The sequence below is a fragment of the Melospiza georgiana genome, chromosome 7, assembly GCF_028018845.1.
Source record: "Melospiza georgiana isolate bMelGeo1 chromosome 7, bMelGeo1.pri, whole genome shotgun sequence".
NCBI lineage: Eukaryota > Metazoa > Chordata > Aves > Passeriformes > Passerellidae > Melospiza > Melospiza georgiana.
This window is the reverse complement of record NC_080436.1, coordinates 22,727,729-22,751,014: the sequence shown is the minus strand read 5'-3', so window position 1 is coordinate 22,751,014 and position 23,286 is coordinate 22,727,729. Positions and strand designations below refer to the sequence as shown.

At 34.3% G+C, this 23,286-nt stretch overlaps 1 protein-coding gene across 1 annotated transcript in view; it reads left to right on the top strand.

Moving 5' to 3' along the window:
• SCN2A (sodium voltage-gated channel alpha subunit 2) overlaps positions 1 to 23,286 on the top strand; it is a 73,509-nt gene extending 50,223 nt beyond the window's left edge. The window contains exons 18-27 of the mRNA XM_058027552.1: positions 7,792 to 7,912; positions 8,277 to 8,431; positions 8,818 to 8,991; positions 11,053 to 11,175; positions 15,884 to 16,165; positions 16,719 to 16,772; positions 17,582 to 17,719; positions 18,329 to 18,433; positions 18,592 to 18,862; positions 19,952 to 23,286. Coding sequence (XP_057883535.1) covers positions 7,792 to 7,912; positions 8,277 to 8,431; positions 8,818 to 8,991; positions 11,053 to 11,175; positions 15,884 to 16,165; positions 16,719 to 16,772; positions 17,582 to 17,719; positions 18,329 to 18,433; positions 18,592 to 18,862; positions 19,952 to 21,147 — 2,619 coding nt within the window. The 3' untranslated portion in view covers positions 21,148 to 23,286. The remainder of the gene's footprint in view (positions 1 to 7,791; positions 7,913 to 8,276; positions 8,432 to 8,817; positions 8,992 to 11,052; positions 11,176 to 15,883; positions 16,166 to 16,718; positions 16,773 to 17,581; positions 17,720 to 18,328; positions 18,434 to 18,591; positions 18,863 to 19,951) is intronic.

The window sequence follows — 23,286 nt, the reverse complement described above, 5'->3', positions numbered from 1 at the left end:
TGACAATGGTGCATCTCTTACTTCTCTGTATCACTGGATGATGTGACTGCTGACTGTATTCATTAGCCAAATCTTTCTTTTCTCTCCACAGAAGGACCCTCATTGGGTTCTTCTATAATATGACAGAAATATTGACTTACAGGAAAAGTTTTAAAGCAGATTGTCTCACATTTGAGGCATGAACTCCAGTCATTAAGCTTCCACCATAAAAGAAAGGCTTTCTACACCACCTACCATATTTAAAAGAAAACAGTGTCTTCATTGCATTCTTGGAGGCCCTTAATGCTGTTGTGCTTCAGGAATTGCGAACAGGTGATAAGACAAAGAAATGCATATTAAGTCAGGGATGAGCTAGTGCCAAGCAGCTCCAACTGGCCAAGTTTGAAACTCTGCTGAGTATATTTGGGGCCAAAATTTCTTGCTAATGCAGATGCTGAAGGTGAAAAAATAAAGGGAATTTTTATTTGTTTCAGGAATTTTTAAGAGAGACACAGCAGTAAGCAAAGATTGTGAGCATATTTCTCAGAAAAGTGCCTAAAGTTCAAGAAGATTTGAGTCACAGAAACATGACACAAAAGCATTAAAATCTTAATCCTAGTTCCTACTCTTCACTTGATACTCTTAACTACCATGATTTATGATATAGTGGAGTGTTGGCTTATTAGTCAGATGACCAACACTCTTGTAATGAAAATGTTCCATAGGAAAAGAAGGCATTTTTTAAATTTAAAAATTGACTACAGATGGCTTTTAATAAGGTTTCCTCTTTTTTGCTATGCCATTATGTGCCTTGCATTTCTGGCCTCTCTTGTTTTCTTGTTTATACAACACTGCTGTCGCCAAGTTGATCTGCCAGTCACTTCACTGCTTACACCACAAATGAAAAAATCTAAGTCAGGAACTGCCATCAAATTGTGTTCAATTAGCAGATTTGCAGATGAAAGGCAGCCGAGGCATCCAGGTGCTATGAGGACGCTGTACAGGATAGCCAGATGCTGATGAGTGTGTGTCTGTGTGCTTCTGCTTGCTTCTGTGTCTACAACCAAGTCCATGTATTCACTGTTGTATAGGGCAATAAGCTGAATTCCAACAAAATAATTATTATTTCTTAGCAAGTTTTAATGAAGCATGTTAATGTTTGGTGAATTCTTTATTATAGCACATGTATCTTTCCAGTAGTTTGATAGAAATGTTGACTAGATTATGCCTTTGTAGAAACAATACATAAAATGTTGTACATACTTAGTAGGTGTGAATTAACAAGGACTTTTCTAGAAAGTTACTGAAACCTAAAATAAATTTAATTATAAAACATTATGTCCCTAATGATGTCAGTGGGTGAATACAGTATAATAAGGAAATTAGAGAAAAAATACTAAATAAAACTTTATCATGGAAGTAGGCCATTAATAATTGTGGGAACACTGTGCTGAGTCCATTGTCCTATAAATAAAGGTCTGTGGATCTGAGCTGCAGTACTGCTATTTAGTGTAGAAACTATGAATATATTTTTTTCCATTTTAGGTTTTAAAGTACTATGAGGATGGTTTATATGGAAAATTTTGTAGTACCTGTATGACTGTATAATAATTAGTTAAAATAATCATAATAGTGGGTAATAATAATTAATTTATGTTAAATGTAACTTATAGGCCAATAATAACTCCAAGATATACAACAACAAAATATTTTTCAATGCTTTGAAGAAAATGGACTCTCCTAATGCTGTTGCAGAGACATTAATAATGTATATTTTACTCTAAGCAATATTCAGTGCAAAAAACCAGAGGTGCTGTGTCCTGAACTTCATTTCCTACCGTTCTTACTTCTCACAGGAGTAGAACCAAGCTGGATCAGTCAAGCGGGCAGCTCTGGTGCCTTTTAGCGAGGCAGAGCATCGTGTCACCAGTTTTACACAGGTTACCTAAGCAAGTTATACATCTCTCTATATCCTATTTAATCACCTTTTAGCCAATATTGACTGGCCTGCATGCTCTTCAGCTATGATCCTGTCCCATTCATTGCAATAAGTACCAACATGCACAGCTGCTCCCTGCTGAGCCACGGGACTCGCATCACAGCATGGGCAGGCTAGAGCGGCAGCCCCAGGATTTCTGTGGTTCTGGTCCTCTCCATAATACTTTAATAGTATTTTGCAGTGCATGCTATCTACCTCTCCTAATCTTGATGATATAGAATTCAGGATTCTGTGTTTGAAGGGTTTTCTTTTGCTTTGAGGGAAGGCAGGATATGTAACACATATGCCACAATTCTCATCAGAAGCTTATATTTATATATAAGTTCATCCGTAAATTGTGTTGATAATGAAAACCTGCTAGCTGTTTTAGAAAACTTTCATATTATTGTCTTTTAACTTATAATGGAGGTAACCTGCAAACTCATCCTAGTCATGTGTTTATTTTTCACTTTTTTTTTTAGAAGTGCTTTTCTTTAGTACTTGTATAAGCATTTCATTATTTTGGAGATTAATATGCAGTACTTGGAGCACCATTAAGCATGAAATTATTTAATTTCTGCAGTCAAAGCATGTGACCGTAATTTGGTTGAAAGAATTCATACAAAACTGTTATTTGGCTGGTTAAACATTCAGAGATCAGTTCTGCTCTTACTTACACTCACACTTAGGTTTAGAGTTGCAAAGAGAACACTGATTGAAAGATATGGCCCAATTCAATCTTATTATAGCTCTTTAATTTATGTTCAAAAAATTATTACCTCCCCAAATAGATAAAATTGTCTGCCTTGAGAAACTTATTCTCATCTCATCAGTAATAAACAAAGTTTAGCATTCAAGTAAATAAACTACTGAGTTTGGATCAAAATGTGCGGAAGTTCCTCAGCTTCAGTGTGATTTACATTTCACATCTTAAACTATGCCATAATATTTACAACACCTCAGTTGCTGCTTTCAGTTTTGTAAATCAGTGGAATTAAAACATACTTACTCCAGAGCTTTTCCTCTTATATTTTGTAAAGAATAATTATTCTGATAAGATGTATTTTGATTTAAAAATATTCATTATTTAAAATCCCTTGATACTCTGAAGCATTTGGGCTTTGTATTGTGAATTGGTAACATTGTATTAGCATATTGTGATTCACTGTGGATGATATTAAGTTGTTAATGTTAAAGTTAATGAAATTTTGCTTAATTAATATTTGCAAACAGTTGTTCCCTTACTCTCTTTCAGAAATATCCTTTCACTATTGCTTATATGAATTAAAGAGCCTTTTAAAGTAGGTACTGGTAGGAGAGCTTTTTCCCATTGGAGCATATTACCACTGCTACTTAAAATGCTTTTGCTTGCATACAACTCTTTTGCAAATATTTTCATTTAATAAATTCTCATTAATAAATAGATCAAAGGAATTATGAGTATCAATAAAGTCCAGAGTGGACTATAATTTAGAGATACTGGATTTTTTCAGTTTTTGCAACCAATAATCACCACAAAATTGTTTTGCTTTGATTTATAGTTTTCTGGATTTTTATACTTAGAGAGTTATTCTGCCTTATTTTATAAGCATTAGAAAGAGTGAAATCCAGATTCCACCTAGTTACACCAGTGGAATCACAAAGATATCTACCACTTTGAAGATTTCATAGGTGATATAGCCATACTGAAAAAGACTGGATAGTTTGGATATAATATTGCCATTTATATCATGGAACATTTCAGTTTCATACTGACATCCAGACAGCACTGAGAAAATTAAACCAATTTAATTTCCATTATTTAGCATTTTCACAGGTATTTGGGAGGAAAAGAAATTGAAAGCAAAATCAAAATGTTGGTTTCTCTTGGCGCCATCTTCCTGCTTATGTCTGTCCTGCTCTTTGCTCCTTCAATCCCTTAAATTATGATTTCAACATCTATTAGTGGCATCCTGGCCAATCATGAAATTTCAGCCTTTGTTAAAATTCTTAAGCTAAGAGCTGTCCATCTACTCTCAGATAATCATCTTTGGAACAAACAAAGAAATATAAGAAGTGGCCTGGCTGTAAGTGAAGCAGAATTGTATGAATCTATGCGATGTTGTCAAGGTTCAGAAAGTAATTATGTCAAAAACTTCCTGACCTAATCTTGGCTGCTGCTTTTTGCAATGCTTCTCTGATAGGCAAGCTGCTTTCCTATCTTGAAAGCTAAATTAAAATCTGTATCTCATATTGTTCTGTATTGCTGACTAAAGCATGTCTGGCAAGGCTGTTGGTACATGTGATGTAAAAGATATTTAAATCTCTAGGATAATCAGTATACTGCTGCTTTAGAAACATCTAACTACTTTTGTCCCCCTACTGTTTTCTTCGAAAAGGAGGTAGAGTATGTACATTTTATGGTTTCAGAAAACAGATTTCTCTGAGAATAATTTTCTTAGCATACTATTCAGAAAATTTCTCTCCTCATAACTCTCAAAGAGTGTCTAACGCTTGATCCTGATAAATCTCTTATAATCTGCATGACTGAATCCTTTTGAAATCTAGACTCATGGTATAACAAAAAGCTTAAAATGGACTTACTATTAGATCAAAGCTAATGCTTGGGTTTGGTTATTATCTTGTTTCTATAGGTTCATTTTCAAAAAAAGCTAATGTTAACTAAATAGCCTAAATTCAGTTTTTGTAATGCTGGTAAGCAGAGAGCAATTTACCAGCTACCAAGGTAACTTTCAGATATGTTTAGGTAAAGAAGTGGGATATATGCTACATACCTAACATCTCAGGGTCTGCAGTTGGGGTAGTCTAGCTAGCCAACTGGATTCCATTTGTGTGAACACTGGTAAGTCACAGTAAGTGCCAGAAAAAGTCTTCCTATGTATTAAGGCATGGACAAACATGATAGCAATAACATGATCCATTGCCAGGTCATGTTGTGTTGAGTACATAGAAACCAGTAACAAGTCCCTGAGTCAGTTGCTTTATGCCAGAGCATAAGTTTGCTGTGGAAATATGTAAATGTTAATGAAAAGTTTTCCTAGCATACTGAACTTAATTGAGTTGATAAAATCTTGAGATGTTGTATCATAAAATCTTTCTAGCTATTTCTAATGCATACAAAATTTTATAAATTTTGTACACAATGCCATACAACAAATTCAATGTTAAAAATAACAAAGAAAACTGTAAAAAGAAATTCTACTGTTGAAAATTTCTAGTTTTTGTTCTTTCCCAAATGATACTGAACTTTTACAGACAGAACTTATTCAATAACTTTTTGTAATACTTTTCTTTATATTCTGATCTGGTTGGGGCCGAATTCAGGTATAATAGAGCAGCATGCTAAGGAAATACTCTGTTACATCAGCAGAAGAGTAACTGAGTTCTCAGTGGGATTAGGCATTTAATAGTTGCATTTCAAGTATCAGCTGCTGTTAATTCAATTTAGGATTTTTCTGTTCAGTTTAACTCCTATGATTATTGTTACAGCTCTGTAAATGAAGCATAGCAGATTTTTATTGAGAAGAGACTTGAAAGATACATCTCACCATACACAGTGCCCCAGATAAACTTGTCTTTTTGATGTTCCTGATAATTTGCTATTCTATTGATAATTTTTAACCTTTCTGATATTTGTGATCTCTCCTTATACTATCTATACCTAATCTTCCATGCTGAGTTAACTGTTAGTCTTAAGCAATTTCAGTAATAGGAATTCATTACCCTTTTTTGCTCATTAAACTAACTGCATAATATCTGAGTCACTGAACTCTTCATTTTCCTGTAAAAGAATGGACAGTAGTCTCTCAAACTTATGGTTCAGCCAATTCATAATTTTTGTTTGCTCTGCTACTCCTACAGCATTCTGCTAGAAATGCTCTCCAGATTGGAATGATGCAAGCAACATTTTAAGAAAACACTATGTAATAAAAACAGTCATTTCTCAGTTTTAAAATAATTTACTGTATTGTATTGATAAATGGTAAATTTTAACATAATATGTAATTTTTTTTTAATGTACCTTGCATTTATGGTATTTCTGGCTTTTCCTCAGACTGATGATTGACTTCCACTGATGTTTAAATGCTGTGGTCCTTACTTGATGACTACAGTATTTATCCCATACTTTCTAGTTTCTCCATTTTAGAGGCAGTATTCCACAATGATCAAACTGCCATGTATTATCTATAATTCAAACATATTGCAATCTGAAATTTGTCCAAAATGATCTGCAGAAAAGTGTGCATCCATCTCTTTGTACATTGGGCCTGACCTCAACAGATGTTTATACTCATGCAGAAATATGAGATATGAATTTCTCAGCTGGGAAATTCAAAAAAGCATAGATGAAATGGGTGTGCAGATAGCACTGAAACTAGGTGCATAATACACCCTCCAATACATGTTTGCATTTGCTCAGCCTTCCTCTGAAATGTGTTCTATAGTGAACCGTGGTACACAAAAATCAAAGTTAAGCTTATGTCAGAATCACAACACAATATATTGTCAGTGTGATTCAATAGAATCAGAATGAGGGAGAAAGAAATAAATCTTCTTTTTGTTTGAAGAACAAACTGATTATTTGTTGCTATGTAAAAGTCCATTAAATGTCTCAAGTTAGTTTTTGTATCCGCAGACTAATACTGTTTACATTTTCTTTACAAAAAACTGTATAGAATTTGAAGCTACTCAGGAATGTTTTAAAGGAATAATGCCTCTAACTTCAGATTTAAGTGTCAGCAAAAATATATATCTTTAATGTTACCATAGAACATCTCTGTCTAATATTAATTCCCTATAGACTCTATTCTAAATCTGCTTACATCATTCCCTTTACAAGATTAGCTACTTATCAATGCAGCCATTTTACTGATGTTATACTCCATATAGTGATAACATTAGAAGAGTCATAGAATGCTGTAATCAAACTACTTTTACTTATTATAGTACTCATATTTGTCTGTTGCCAGCATCATATGATGGTGTAAAAGAATAATTTTTAAGGTTTGGATTATAATATTGATATGATTTATTGATGCAGAATTATTTTATTACTATATTGTTTAAAAGAATTTGTTTTAACTTTAGACATTCAAAATTTTTTGGCCTTTTATAGTAATTAGACATCTATGTGTACTGTACCAAAGTAATAAGTAGTTTCAAAATGCACAATAAATTCAGAAAATGCATTGGCAAGTGAGTATGCAAAATATCAGCTACTGCTCCTAAAGTAATGTGCTGCTCTTTTGGAAATAAAGATAATTAAATTATCCTGTAAAACTCATAATATGTGTTTTCATGTCAATAATAATGAAAACATTACGTTGAAACTTTAGATTTAGCTTTATACAGACTTGCTAGAATAATATTTACTTGAGGCATGAAAATACATCTGTGCAGCTTGCTGTTGGTTTGGTCATGATTTTGGAAATTTATTGGTATTAACACATGCTATCTAAAGTGTAACCTAAAATGCAGCCACATGATTGGAATAATTAAACAGTACAAAATGTGGAAAGCACCCATTCCTAGCTTACTGAAATTTCACTTCAAAATTCTTATGTGTGGCTTAGAATAATACTCTAATAATTTCAGCAATTCCTTGTATGAAAATATCAAAATATTTTCAATAGGGAAAATGCACGTTATGTAGTTTCTAATCTTGTGACCTCACCTGTAGTAGAGCAATTTGGCATTATAGATTGTAGATAAGAAGTTATTTTAGTATCACAGCACTGAATACATACAAAATATTTTGATATACATTTCTAACATAAATTTCTGTTCAAAATAATAAAACTGGAAAAAATAATTATGTGGGGTTTCGTTCACAGAAATTGAATGCATCCAGTTCATCAGAAGGCAGCACAGTTGATATTGGACTACCTCCAGAAGGTGAACAGCCAGAAGCAGAACCAGAAGAAGTTCTAGAGCCAGAAGCTTGTTTTACAGAAGGTAGGCAAAGCAAAATAAAGGCAAGATAAATAGACCTAGTTGTGTAGATTTGTGCAGGATTCTCTTTTTATTCAAAATCAAAAGAAGTTTAGTGATTATAGTTGTAATATCTGATCGTATTAGTAACTCTTTCAGAGTTACTGCCATAGATTTACTGCTCTTGAGTGTTCTCTCTCTTTGGAAGGTATTGCAAAAGATAAATAGATTTAAATTCAAATACTAAACAAAAATGCTCAAAGAGGAATTATAAGGATCTAATGCACCAGCACTATGATAAGAAATAAGTCAAATTATTACCATTCATTGTGATTGTTTATAAATATTTACTTTATTCTGACATCTTAAAATTTCTTGTCACATTTAGGGTGTGTACGGAGATTCAAATGCTGTCAAGTCAGTGTAGAAGAAGGAAAGGGGAAAATCTGGTGGAATCTTAGGAAAACCTGCTATAAGATTGTTGAACACAACTGGTTTGAGACCTTCATAGTCTTCATGATTCTTCTCAGCAGTGGTGCTCTGGTAAATTAAGTGTGGAACTATTGTGACTATTGTGATTTTAAACAGCAAGCATTTAAAATAACAGTTAATCACATAGCTACAGGTAACAAATTAGAATTTGATGTCAACTTAGTATATGTTATAATATAAATATATATCTGCAAGATATAATTAAATGTCTTCACAATTTGCAGTGTCCTATAGGAATGGCAAGGAAAATATTTGAATTGAAAAAATATACATGATGATAAGGCACGTATCTTTCCCTCAAGTATAACTTCAGCTTTCACTTAATACTTTTCATAAGGCTGGTTCCAAAGAGTATTCATCTTTCAGTTGAGCTGAACAGCTATACAAAAAAATTACTGTAGGACCACTCTTCAAACTTCGTTTTAATTTGTTTCCAGGCATTTGAAGATATCTACATAGAGCAACGTAAAACTATCAAGACCATGCTGGAATATGCTGACAAAGTTTTCACCTATATCTTCATTCTGGAAATGCTTTTAAAATGGGTTGCTTATGGATTTCAAACCTATTTCACTAATGCATGGTGCTGGCTGGACTTCCTGATTGTTGATGTATGTATTTTTTTTGTATGTCCTGTACGATAGGCTTAAAAAAAAGAATATTATGTTTTCAGGAAAAGATTTCTGTTCTATTCAACAAAAACTCTATTTTAACTGGTGTGGTGGTGTGGTTTATAATTCTGTTCAGAATGGAAAAAAAATTTGGATATACTTATTTCTCTAGAAATGTTTTTTTAAAATTCTCTAGTTTTATGAAGTTGTAATTCTTTCTTGAAATTATGCTTTTTCCTATCGTTTTTTGATGGTATAGAAAAGATGCTGTTCAGCCTCTTCAGGTTTTTTTGTATATGGAAACAATTTTTCAAACTGTTTCTAATTTCTGATGAATTACTGTAAGTGTCCTGTCACTTACTCTGTGCAAAATGAAAGGAAAATACTGCTAGGAATTGTCAGTTCCATTGTACTATTCAGTACTCTTGCACTTTTCACTGTATCATGGGCGTGACCTCAAAGATACAGTTCAGAGAACCATAGATAAGCCCCCCTGGAATGGGTTCCCACATGATTTTCCAAAGGCTGCACTACCAAGGAGCAGCTACACATTGTCTGAAGGAGACCTAGTGAGAAGTGCATTGTAATTTCAGGTCTACATGCTCAACAATGTGTGTAAAGTACTGGGTAGCATAAATGGAAGACTACAGATGTTTGACCACATCGCAGATGTTCATTTCCCTTCCATCCCCAATAGCCTGATTTACCTCTCAGCTCCACAGATGTAATTCCCATGGAATGCAAGTTAAGGGTATATCTTAAACCACCTATTTGTGCATTATGAAAAGCACAAGAATTCTGTAGAAATTGTTTAATATCTCCCTAAAACCACAGTGGAGCTCTTTATTACACAGAGCTTGGAAAATGCTATACTTTGTAAATCCAGAGCAGCATTGCAAATCCTATGATAAGACATGACTATATGCTCATATAGTATTTTATGATTGAGTCTATACCTCTGTAAAATATGTATTGGCTCAATCATCTGATGTGTAAATTGCCACGACCAGTAGAACTTGTATTTATCAACAAATATTTAATTCTTATTTGATAATCTTTTTAGTTTAGTTTAGTTACTTCTATGACTAGCTTTATTAGCTTTATTAGTTTTTCATGTCAACCTTATCTTGGTGCATTTTTTAAAATAACAAAAAATAATATCTGAGGCATTCATTTTAATCTATAGACAGGGGATTGAAATAAAAAAGCCAAAATAACAATTTGGAGATGAAGGAATTGCGAGAGCAGGAAAGATGGAAGGGAAGGGCATTAAATAGATGTAAATAGAAGGTGATATGTTTTATTTTTGATTTATTAGGGTCACTCCTTCCCAATGGCTAATAGAAATACATTTCCAAGGATTATTGATGAAAGATAATTGTATTATTTATTTTACAGCTATTCTAGTTTATTTACTCATCTGCCTGCAGACCAGACCAGCGTTATGCAAGCCAGAATTGATGAAGTGGTTAAAGGAGTCACAGGGAATGTAATGAAGTGTGGATATGCCTAACAGTGAAGCTTCTACCATTGTCTAACAAACAGTTGGTTCTCAGTCTTGATTAGTCCTGTTAAATCTGAACAGCACTGGTAGATATGGCTGTTGAATAAGATTTTCTGGACACTAGAAAGTTACATTTTGACCAAAAGCAAGGTCTGGATGTGGTTTTTGAGAGCATTTACATTCTCGTCAAGTCCTGAAGATATCATGGGAAGTCCTGACCTAAATTGTCCATTCCAATTCACCCAGCTTTTGGGTGTTTTGTTTTTGCATGTGACTTCATTTTTGTTTAAATCCCACCAAATGTTGACTGGTTTATGTGACTATAGAAGGCACTTTTATACCATGCTATCAACATGATTTCATCAACAGGTACCTAGAATATCCTTTTATTCTACTTTGTCTGACATAAAATTTTTTCTGCATTATAGAGGGTTTCCTGGAGAAAGAGGTCCAGCCTTGAATCTTCTTGAGAAGTTCAGGGCACACATCATTGCCACCATATGTATCAGAAGGGTATAGAGATGAATGAGCAATATTGCCTTTCTGTTTTTGTGTAGGTCTCTTTGGTTAGCTTAACAGCTAATGCCTTGGGCTACTCAGAACTTGGTGCGATTAAATCCCTTAGGACACTAAGAGCTTTGAGACCTCTGAGAGCCTTGTCGCGATTTGAAGGGATGAGGGTAAGACAACGTGAAAGAATCTGAAATAATGCATGCATCCACGGAAACAATGCATGCAGAATAATCAACGACCAATCCATGCAGAAATGCTACACTACCATCCTCTATATTTCACATTTATCACTAACATATAAGCAAAAGGCTTCATCTGCTTATATGAATTCATGTGTTATTGCACATATTGTTACACTTAATGAGGCTCCTTGGCCTTTCCCCATTTTCATACTTTCATGGAGGGCCCAAGGATTTATCAACTGCATGGATCTATGCAATATTACTGAATTTATCCTATACAAACAAATCCTGCTATAGTCAGAACAGTTTAAAAAAGCTCCAACACTTCCTCTTAAAAGTGTGTGTGCATACATCCATGTATGCATGCACATGTGTATTTTGTACCAGTTTGGGCTATCATACATAATCTATATCCTTTAACATAGTATTGTGTATATATAAATTGCGGAAGTCTTTTAGAACTAAAAATTTTTAAATTAATTTAGTCTGTTAATAAGTAAATTAGCACTATTAAAATACCTTCTCTCTTTCATATTAGAAACATTGCATTCTATTTAAGAAAACTTTTCTAGCATATCAGAGGTGGAGCTGGTTTAGTGATTTCTGGTTGCCCATTGCTTTCCATATTGTTTGTAAATTGTTGAGTATAATCTATAGAGAACTAAGCAGCCTGAAAACATATTAGACTTTTGCTGGTATATTTGAGAAGTTCCTGACCCCAGCTGTTTGTTACCACTCTTATCAGTTACCACAGCTGAGGCCCTCAGCTGCCCAACAGGGCACGTTCAGTGTGTCTCAGGGCAAAGTCAAAGTGGTCAGTTTAAATTACTTCTTTAGTGCACTGAAATGGACAAAGACCTGGTGTACTCAGCCATGACTCAAAAGCTCTAGAAATGTTTCTCTCAAGGGTAGTAGTGAACAACCAGACATGGTAGATATTTCTAGCTCCAGCCACAGGAAGGTGTCTGGCTTACACCTTCAGGGTCCATCTGTCTCTCTTGGACATATTGCCATTGTGGGCATCAGCAGATGCACCTGAACCGGAACCCTCCCACCATAATTAAGAGGGATCCTTGTGTGAGCTCCCTCCTGCAATCACTCTTCTTTGCCACCCCAGGCGATAAGCTGATTAGCTAATTTGTAAATCAACTACCAACCGGTGAGCTTCTGAAGAAAATGTCATGCTCTGTGTGTGTGGAAAGTAAGAGAAGAGACTTCAGTAGAAAAGAAAATGGGCTTTGATGAAATGTTATAAATTCAAACAGGAAATAGCATTTCTTTGCCTCCAAAAAAATTCTGGACTTTTACTAAAACAAATTTGAAAATTTGGGATGTTTATATCGGAGGTAAGGCCTGTCTAAAGTATTACCTCATCGTATTAACTGTAGGGGTTTCTTTTATGACAATGATTAGCAAAACAAAAAACCCAAAATAAAAATATTACAATTTTTATATAAAATTGCTAAAGTGGCAATTCATTGTTGCAAGGAAAAACCCAATAACCTTGTCATGAAGGTTTAGGGGTAATTGTAAATCCCATGACTTCCATGTTGGTGTAAACTTTATCTACACGTTTGATCCTGATCTGCCAACTGTATCTCTTTGTACATTCCCAGATGAGGAGAAGATTTATGAGTTTAGCAAAAAATGCAATAAAAAGTAGTAGATGAAGTTAGATCACTTAAGACTAGAAATGTGACCTATAACTTAATTAGTTAGGCAGTTAATCATTGCAATATTCCAATGGATGTACTGAATTTTGCCTTATTTAAAGTAATTAATTCCAAGTTTAGTGTCTTTAAAGATACAGTAGCTCAATTTGATGACTTGTATAAGACTATTTTAAGGTCTGATACATGGAAATTCAAAATGTCTGTTCATAACATAATCATTCCATTGGTATTTATCATGTATGAACTGAAAATATGACAATCCGGTACAATGCATGTACTTGCATAGACACTTAAATTGCTTCCATTGAGCACTTCCCTTATACAAGCAAGAAATTCTGTTCAGTATATGTACAGTTTTTAACACACTACTTTTCTCTGTATTTCAACTTGTGCCCATACAAACTAGTAATTAAAAGAAAAAAATTGCCCCTATGAAATACATTATTTTTTCCCCTGCATCTTCCCACCACTGGCGTTGCTAGGAAAGTTATACTTTAATTTGCACTTGGTACTTCATTAAAATAGCCTGTAGGAATATAATTAATCTGTCCATGCTCTGTCCCAAGCAGTATCACTCACTGCTATATGGAGCTAGGCACTAATACCTTTTTCTCTCAAGCAGAAAACAAGGGGTTTGATGTCTTTCTTATGCTTCCCTTGCTTTCATTTGCTGCCAGGCCTAGCCCCCTTTCCTCACAGAGTTACTACTGGTGGAACTGGAAGGTGTTGGGATCAGTGTTTCCAGTGATGCTCAACCGTATGTTTTGAGTGTCTTCAAATGATTCGTATCACAAGCTGGTTCTCTGTAGCTTGAGGACTCAGACTAATACCAGAGAAAGTAGGTCAGCTGTAGAAATCCAGCAATTAAGGAAAGAACATGACTGGACCTGCAGCTGCAGCACAAAGAGGAACAGAATTCTTGGGTGTACTGAGACTGAAAGCTTGAGGACAAATGTTTTCACTTCATTAACTATCCCTTTATATCTCAAAAATTGTTCCCGATGATATCATTACATTTAAGAAATCTACTTACATTTTTTGAGAATTGAGATAACTTTCAATCGAAAAACCTAATATATTTGGAAAATATTCCTAAATTGGGGAAAAATGACCTTGCTATTTATTATTGCAGTCAGATTGTTGTAAAAATAAGTGAGTACATGATTTTCCAATTTAAACTAATTCAGCATAGTTATTGGACTGTTCATTTTGCTTAGGTCAAATTATATCCTATGGCCTCCTACAGTCATGTGGTTCAGTGCTGAGTACAAGCTTGTCAACATAAGACAGCACTGTTGAAATAGTCAGAAGAGATTTATCCATCAGTTAGGGAATCCTCTCAACCCAGATGCTGACTTATACAATTCTATATATGAATTTTGCTTATTAATTTATAACAGGTATTGCTAAGGAGATTTTTAGTATGATTAAGAAACTATTCTGATTTGTTTTAAATTTCCCCAACAGAAATAACCACTTATTAAAACATTTGATTTACAATATATGGAAAAAAGGTACAAACAAACAAAAAAGCATGGAAAATTAGGATTCCATGCACCATTCTGTGCTTTTATGATGGAGTAGTTCACATTGAAAGCAACTTCATTTGATCCAGTTCCTAAATTTAAATATAACAACAATTTCACTGAAGTCCTATAGGCTCTCATATGTCCAAAGTGTGTATCACCCAAATGAGGTAGTGTTTTGACAGGATTGGGGCCCTGAAAGTACAACAGGGATCTCTTCTTTCCTTCAGCCCAATTCTCCTTTATACTACACATGATGGTGTTTCATCTCCTATCTAATACTCAAACGGTTTATTTTCTGTTCTGTAAGAGGGCAAGGAATGAAAGCCCATCTACCTGGATCACTAATTTTATAATTCATTGATTCTAGGGATGGTATTAGTTGCAGATATAACTGTAAGGCCAAAATACTTCATAGAACTTCATTACATATTTGTATTTCAAACAGAAACGATAAGTTTATTATGCTAGAGGATCTGTCCTAGTACTTACATAATATATACTAAATGAAGTATAAAAAGCCTACCAAAGTAATAGCTAGTGTTTTGAGAAAAAGCAAACTTCTTTGTTTTAAGGATCTGCTTCAGTTGTTTTGGCAAAGTTGGTGGCAAAGTGCTTTATACTTAACCAGGTTTATATTCTTAGAATTATTTACAGAGAGACTTAAAATAGGAATTAATTATTTTAGCATCATTGATTCCATCATTAAATTAATAATTCTCATTCATAATGGACCTACTTTCTCCTAAATTTTATTTTCCTCTGTGTTTTGTTTTCATTCTGGCATGTTTTTAATCATTGCTCATCATCACACATGAAATCATTTTCACATTTTTCTTTCCTGAAGACTGATTTTTCTGAAAATTCAGTTGGGAATTAAATCAAATCTCTTTTTCAAGTTTTATCTGCCAGTTGCCTGAACACTAGCAGCTCTGGTGTGTTCAGATACTCAGTAGTTTTCCTGGTTTGAACATTTTCACTTTTAATTCTAAATGTAAACATCCAAAATATCATGCATTCATTACTTGGTTTTATTTTTAAAAATCTTCAAAATTAATTTCAATTAGAAATTTGCTTAGAAATAGATTTGCACTTGCTTGGATTTATCCAGTAAACATGTAGTATTAAAAATTTGGTTTGTTCAATTCAGTCAGGGATTACAATTATCATGGTTTTGTAGATATACATTAAGTAAATCTATTCTAAAAAGCACTGGTAAATACTTCTTTTTCCTCTTTTTTTTTAAAGTTTGTTTTAATGGTTCTTATTTTACCCATTCTTTAAAGCTAACATTCGCTACTATTTGTATTTTTCCTTCTAACTAAGTTTGGCTTTTTATCTTTTCTCTGTACTGCTTTTCTGACTTGTTACTCTCAACAATTGAGTTGTAACACAGATATTGGAATTATAATTGCATGTTACATGTGAAGGATTTGTAAGATGCTGGCACCTGTGTTCTTACAGTGTCTCTCTTTGGTTTCATTTGTACTCCAGGTTGTGGTGAATGCCCTGTTGGGAGCAATTCCATCTATTATGAATGTGCTTCTTGTTTGCCTTATATTCTGGCTGATATTTAGTATCATGGGAGTAAATCTATTTGCTGGAAAGTTTTACTACTGTGTTAACACTACAACTGATGAGAGATTCGATATCAGCCAAATTAACAACTTCAGTCAATGTGAGGAGCTCATACAAAACAACGAAACTGCCCGCTGGAAGAATGTGAAGGTCAACTTTGACAATGTAGGCCTTGGTTACCTTTCTCTGCTCCAAGTGGTAAGTCACCAGTCCTTAATTTCTGTTTATCTTTCTGTATCTCTATTGTTTACCTGCAACAGTAAAAATTTTTTTACTTTTTTTTTTTTTTTTTAATTAAGAAATTTTGTCTCTCAATTCTTGGTTTGAATTATGAAGTGTGAGATAAATCTATGAGTCTACAGAAGAAGTAACACAAAGCCTAGAGGATATACTGACTATGAGAAAAAAAATGTAATTCAAACATAATAGACCGTAGTTGCATTGAATCTGTATCAAGTAAACCTCTAATGCTCATGCACAGAAAAATAACTTCTACACCAGATATTATTCATAATAGACAAAAGAGTTCTTAATGGATGCTGCCCCTCTATAGTCAGATATTGGAATTGGCTTGCAATTCTTGTTCATGAATAAAACATACAATAGAAAGCAAGAGTGAGCTATTAGGACTTCACTCTGCTGGTTTTCATGAGGAGTACAAAAGAGACTTAGTCTTCAGGTCCTAAAAAATGCTTCTGACAAGGCATTTTCCAGGCACAGTGTGACCTAAACACCTGTGTTCTGTTTATAGGCTACATTTAAAGGATGGATGGATATCATGTACGCAGCTGTGGATTCTCGTAATGTAAGTATAGTCCCTTGACTCCATTTGTTTTGATTGTATGAGCTCCAAGATTTGAGAATGTAATTTTAACATCTTTCAGAAATTACAGTAAAAATGAAAGAACAAAGAGTTACTATAATTTTGTAGTTAAAGAAAATGGAAATCATGGGAAAAATGGAAAAATACAAGAAATGAGGTAAGCAGAGGAGCAGTCAGTCCTACAGTATTCCATTTTCTCTATGGTACATTTGAATCAAAATTCCCCAATCCTACAACACACCTGTTGCCATGAAATACCTTCTCTTCCTCTCATTATGCATTGAGCCATTCTTTATATTTGGAAACAGACACCATCACAGAGAGGTTTTTGGGGTTTTTTTTTGTAATACTGATCTAATTTATAGTTAAGACTTTCACTGTGCTCTGCAAGATGCCTGACTGCTTTCTTTAGGGCAGAGTGCTTATTTTTAATTAGACCTGTGCATTTTCTTACCCTTTGGCCTGCCCCTTGTTCCCTTGGAGCAAGTTTTCCTCTAGTTCTAAGTAGACAATTGAATAAACTATACTAGTAAAGCTCCATTTCTTTTTCTTTTTTTTTTTTTTTTTTTTTTTTTTTTTTTGTAAGCTGCAGTCTCAGCAGGAGGCTTGCTGTAGTATAGTGAAGGTGCATAGCTATACCAAGAAAATATGCTTAGTCTAAACATGGCTTGGATGCCTCTCTTCCACAATCCTGTGCAGTTTCCTAAGTGCCTGTAGCAGTGAAATCTCCACAAGCAAATATTTTGTATTCACTGTTAAACTAATATGTAGTTTCTATGCCTGTTTTGCAGGTTTTGGATCAGCCCAAGTATGAAGATAACCTGTACATGTATCTTTACTTTGTCATCTTTATCATCTTTGGATCGTTTTTTACCTTGAACCTTTTTATTGGTGTCATCATAGACAATTTCAACCAGCAGAAAAAGAAGATAAGTACTTCATTATTATTCTGGAAAGAACATTAAAAAAATCTTGGTCCACTGATGACAACTTTATTAATATTTTTATGATAAATTAGTTAAAGTGTCACATAGTAAATACATTAAATTATTAAAGCTTATAATTTGGCTTGATGAGGGTTAGATGGACAAATGACAATCTATGACTCTCCATGGTTAGTGAAATACTCAATGTCATCTTTGTAAAGATGTGGATTTGAGACTGAAGGCTTAATTGACTCATAAAAAGGCTAACCACTGAAATAGCCAAATGTAGCTATAAAAACTCTTTGCTATACTACTTTCATGTCACAAAGCTCAGCAGTATAGATTTCTGAACTTTGATAACAAACATTGTATTATCTTTATTTGTACCCTCTTTAGTCTTTGTGTTTTGTCAGCACTGCCTGAGAAGGTATCAGTGTTCCAGCTGCTGAACTCAACACTTTCTGTAGCTTAATACTTAATATAAAAATCATAAAAGACGATTTTTATATCTGTCCTAAATTTTCCCACAGATGAGAATATGATCATTAGTCTTATTTATAAGTAATCAATAAAGATACATGATTGTAACCAGTTTTTGTCTCTCGGGTTTACTTTGGAGGTCAAGATATTTTCATGACAGAAGAACAGAAGAAATACTACAATGCAATGAAGAAATTGGGTTCAAAGAAACCACAAAAGCCTATACCTCGACCAGCAGTAAGAATAGAACTATTTCTGTTATTTTTACATCTATTTAAAAATTGGATTTTTTCTATTATGCCTTAGGCTGAAATAAGCTGTAAGCAAAAAAAAAAAAAAAAAAAAGCCTTCTTAATCTGAAATACCTTTGTTTTCTTTTTCTTCTGTTATAACAGAACAAATTCCAAGGCATGGTCTTTGATTTTGTAACCAAACAAGCATTTGATATCAGTATCATGATACTTATCTGCCTTAACATGGTCACAATGATGGTAGAAACAGATGATCAAAGTGAAGAAATGGAAAACATTTTATATTGGATTAACCTGGTGTTTATCGTACTTTTCACTGGAGAATTTGTCCTGAAACTGATTTCACTTCGTCATTACTACTTCACTATAGGTTGGAATATTTTTGATTTTGTGGTTGTCATTCTCTCCATAGTAGGTAAGAGCAACTCATTTTTATGAAATGTCTAATTCTGTAAACATAGAAATATTTTTGCCGTGTAAAATCTATTTATATTTTTGTTCAACTTTGTCACTAGAAACTCTTATCCATAACATAACTAAAAAGTATGGTAAGAATTTTTTAGCAAGAGATTTCATACACTCCTACTTTTTTACTGGTTGAAATTAGATCTATATTCTGAAATCAGTAGAGATTCCTACACATGCATAAAAGGCAATTTTGATATAAACTTACAGTGACAGTTGCAGGTGAAAGAGTTCAGTCATCCAAAATCCAAGAGTAAAATCTGTGTGGGACTATTATGAGGGTAGGATGCCTGCACCCCAGACAGCAGGGTAAAACCCCTTGCTTACTTCAGTTTTGTTTGATCCTGAGAGGCTTTTTGCCTGAGATAGAGTGAGCAGAGCTGAAGCAGATGTGGTAACAAATAATGACTACACTAACCTTTGCTTTATCTAGAGCAGCAAACTTGAAAGAACTTATGTAAAAATTGTGGGTTTTTAAGTACTCCTTAATATGCAAATCAGTTTTGCTATTTTTGTATCAAAAAAGTTATTTTTCTGCATTGAGGCACATAATACAATGCTCAATTCTTTTATTCTTCCGTGAATCAAAACAAACCTTTTCATCAGTTTGTTTATGTTTGGAATTTCTGTGTCATTACTAATAAACCTGTGTTCATGGTACTTTTTGTGTGATTAAGAAGTCACAGTTCTCCTAAAATACACATATTTTTTGAATAACCTAACTTGATTACATGGAATTTCAATACTAATGTGCATATGATCTTTCTTCAGATTAACTGAGATTATTTTTCTTACAATTAAACAAAAGGGTATTCCTCTAATCTCAGCATTTGCTAATATACATATACTAGTTATCAATTTGTCCTAAAAAAGTATACCAAACACAAAGGTTTTGTAAAAAAACTGAATGGCTAATCCCTAAAAATCTGTTTAAGTATCCTACTCTTCTTAAAGTTCTACAATCCTTGTAGAATATATCTTTAGCAGTGGTTTTAAAATGTAATAATACTCTTTACTGATTTAACTTGTTTTTTCCCAGGTATGTTTTTGGCTGAGATGATTGAGAAGTACTTTGTATCTCCCACACTATTCAGAGTCATCCGGCTTGCCAGAATCGGTCGAATCCTGCGCCTCATTAAAGGCGCTAAGGGAATCCGCACTCTGCTTTTTGCTTTGATGATGTCTCTCCCTGCCTTGTTCAACATTGGGCTGCTGCTCTTCCTGGTCATGTTCATCTATGCCATATTTGGCATGTCCAACTTTGCCTACGTCAAGAGGGAAGTTGGGATTGATGACATGTTCAACTTTGAAACGTTTGGCAACAGCATGATCTGCCTGTTCCAGATCACCACGTCCGCTGGCTGGGACGGTTTGCTCGCCCCAATTCTCAACAGTGGGGAGCCAGACTGTGACCCCCATAAAGATCATCCAGGGAGCTCTGTGAAAGGTGACTGTGGCAACCCTTCTGTTGGGATTTTCTTCTTTGTCAGCTACATTATCATATCCTTTCTGGTAGTGGTGAACATGTACATTGCTGTGATTTTGGAGAACTTCAGTGTTGCTACTGAAGAAAGCGCTGAACCCTTGAGCGAGGATGACTTTGAGATGTTCTATGAAGTCTGGGAGAAGTTTGACCCCGATGCAACACAATTCATAGAGTTCAGTAAATTATCAGATTTTGCCGCTTCATTAGATCCACCTCTTCTCATAGCAAAACCCAACAAAGTCCAGCTGATTGCAATGGATCTGCCCATGGTGAGCGGTGACAGAATTCACTGTCTTGACATCTTGTTTGCTTTCACAAAGCGTGTTTTGGGGGAAAGTGGGGAGATGGACGCCCTCAGAATACAGATGGAAGATCGGTTTATGGCAGCCAATCCTTCTAAAGTCTCCTATGAACCCATTACAACCACACTGAAACGAAAGCAGGAGGAGGTGTCTGCTGTCATCATTCAGCGTGCTTACAGACGTCATCTCCTGAGGCAAAAAGTCAAAAAAGTATCATGTATATTTAGTCAGGATAAAGGTAAAGAGGAAGATGATCTGGCCATGAAAGAAGATATGATTATGGATAAACTAAATGAGAACTCCACTCCAGAAAAAACAGATATGACCCCATCGACAACCTCCCCACCTTCTTATGACAGTGTAACAAAGCCAGACAAGGATAAATATGAAAAAGACAAGTCAGAAAAAGAAGATAAAGGTAAAGACAGCAGGGAAAGTAAAAAGTAACATAGAACGCTGTTTGTAATAAACTGTTTACAGCCTGAAAAAGTATGTATTTGTGTCAACAGGACTCCTGTAGGAGGTACATGCCAAACTGTCAGTTTTTACATATATAGATATATATATAATTATATATATATATATATAAGGTCAGTGCCTATAGCAAGACAGTGACCCCTCGTCATCAAACTGCAACTCTGTAAAACAGGGTAACATCTTGACAGGAGGTTGTTGTTTTTAGTACCAGCTGACACTGCTGAAGAGATGATAAAATGGCCAACCAGACTGTAGGGACCAGTTAAAAAAATAAGGTGCAAACCTATGAATCTCTGTGTTTAACATGAAACACACAGTACAAAAATTGTATCCACTGTTAGCATTTCAACAGTCACATTTGCCATATTTTTACAAAAATCAGTGTTGGTGAACTTATCATTTTTTAATTCACAGGTTGTTTACTATTATATGTGACTATTTTTGTAAATGGGTTTTATGTTGGGGAAGGGGGTATGAGGACCAGGTGTTCTACTCTCGGATTCTCTATAATGTACAAACAGAAGTGATTTGCATGAAGGCATGCTGCACTTGTAGTTCATGCATGGGAAAACATGACGTCGCACAAAGCAGCAGTCTGACTACTTCCATGTTTCAGGGTGGCTCTGTATGTTGAGGTGCTTAAAAACAGTATCCGTATCTCATCCAGACAAATCTTAATGTGCCTGTAAAGTCCCATAGAGTCTACAATAATAGAACAGATGTTTTATTTTTTCATAAGTCATTTAACAGTAGTTGAACAATCTCTGTATAAAAATTTTACTGAGGAACATAGAGTCCACTTCTAAGTATTCTTCTGCGGAAAACAGTTTACCTGACCTTGGGAAATTGAGCTTACCAAAAACCTGCAAAACACAAGGATTATGAAGTTGTTCTGCTTCACCCTGCAGTATCATTTAGCCATCTTCTGCTCTCAGCAAGGTTGACATAGTATGTGTTGATTAAAAAAGTACCCTCTATGTAAATAGTTACTTTATCCCGTGGTGCATGTTTGAGCAAACAAATAATGACATGTGCACAATATTTATTGCATCAAATATGTACCACAGTAAGTGTAATTTGCAATCTCTCAACAGCTAATATGAAGTATTCTGTACCATTATAGACAGTTTGGAAGCTATCACTGATGCATGTTTATCTTGCCTTTGCTGCTGTAATTTTACTCCTTCCACTGTTAAGAGTCTAATATGGGAAGCCATAGCTCAGTGGTTAAGTGAAATAAATTGTTCAATTGGTCATCATTCTTTCACGACATCAAGCAATAGTTTGTAGTTATTTAAGAGCTTCTTGCTTTGCATTCTAAAATTTTAAGTGACTACTGTACGGTGCATAGTCAGACTGTACAGGATATGTTGCAAACTGCTTAATCTGTTGAAAACTACATGGATAGAATTTTCTAAGAAAATATAAATACTGTAAAAAATACCATTTTATTTTATTTTTCAGCATTTTGTACATAAAATAAGAAATGAGAATTATCTTCAGGTTGATGTTACTGTCACTTTTATTACTTTCTATCCATAGCACTTTTTAATTCAAGAACTTCACAAAATAAGAAACAAAGGAAAGAATGGGGTAGCTTTAGGTTTCTGCTTTTTTATTAGTACTGTATTTTTGCACACATTTTAATGTGAAATAAGTTTCAAACTGAGTCCAAAATGCACTTGCTTCCAAATAGATATAACTTGTAATTGAAATGTGGTGGGGAGGATTTGTTTAAGATTCTAGCACTGCCTGCATCAGAAGTTTCAAGGTAGTATTTTTATTCATGAAATCTTTACCAGTGTTTGTTTACATAGACTATTCTTATTCTTGTTGATTCATGCTGCACTAGAACTGTTCTAAATATAATATGGGATCCACAATGCTTTTTTTTTTTCCACAGGAATTAAATAGCAAACTTGTATAATTGATCACATCAGGACATTTTGTGTTTCTTACACAAGCAAAAATTCGATGTTGACTCCTCCTTTTACAAAAATATTGACTTGTGTGTCGGTGAACTGCATGCAGGAAAATGCTATTACCATAAAGAACAGTAAACCACATTACAGTTGAGCCAAAAGAATAAAGACTTCATTTTTTATTGTA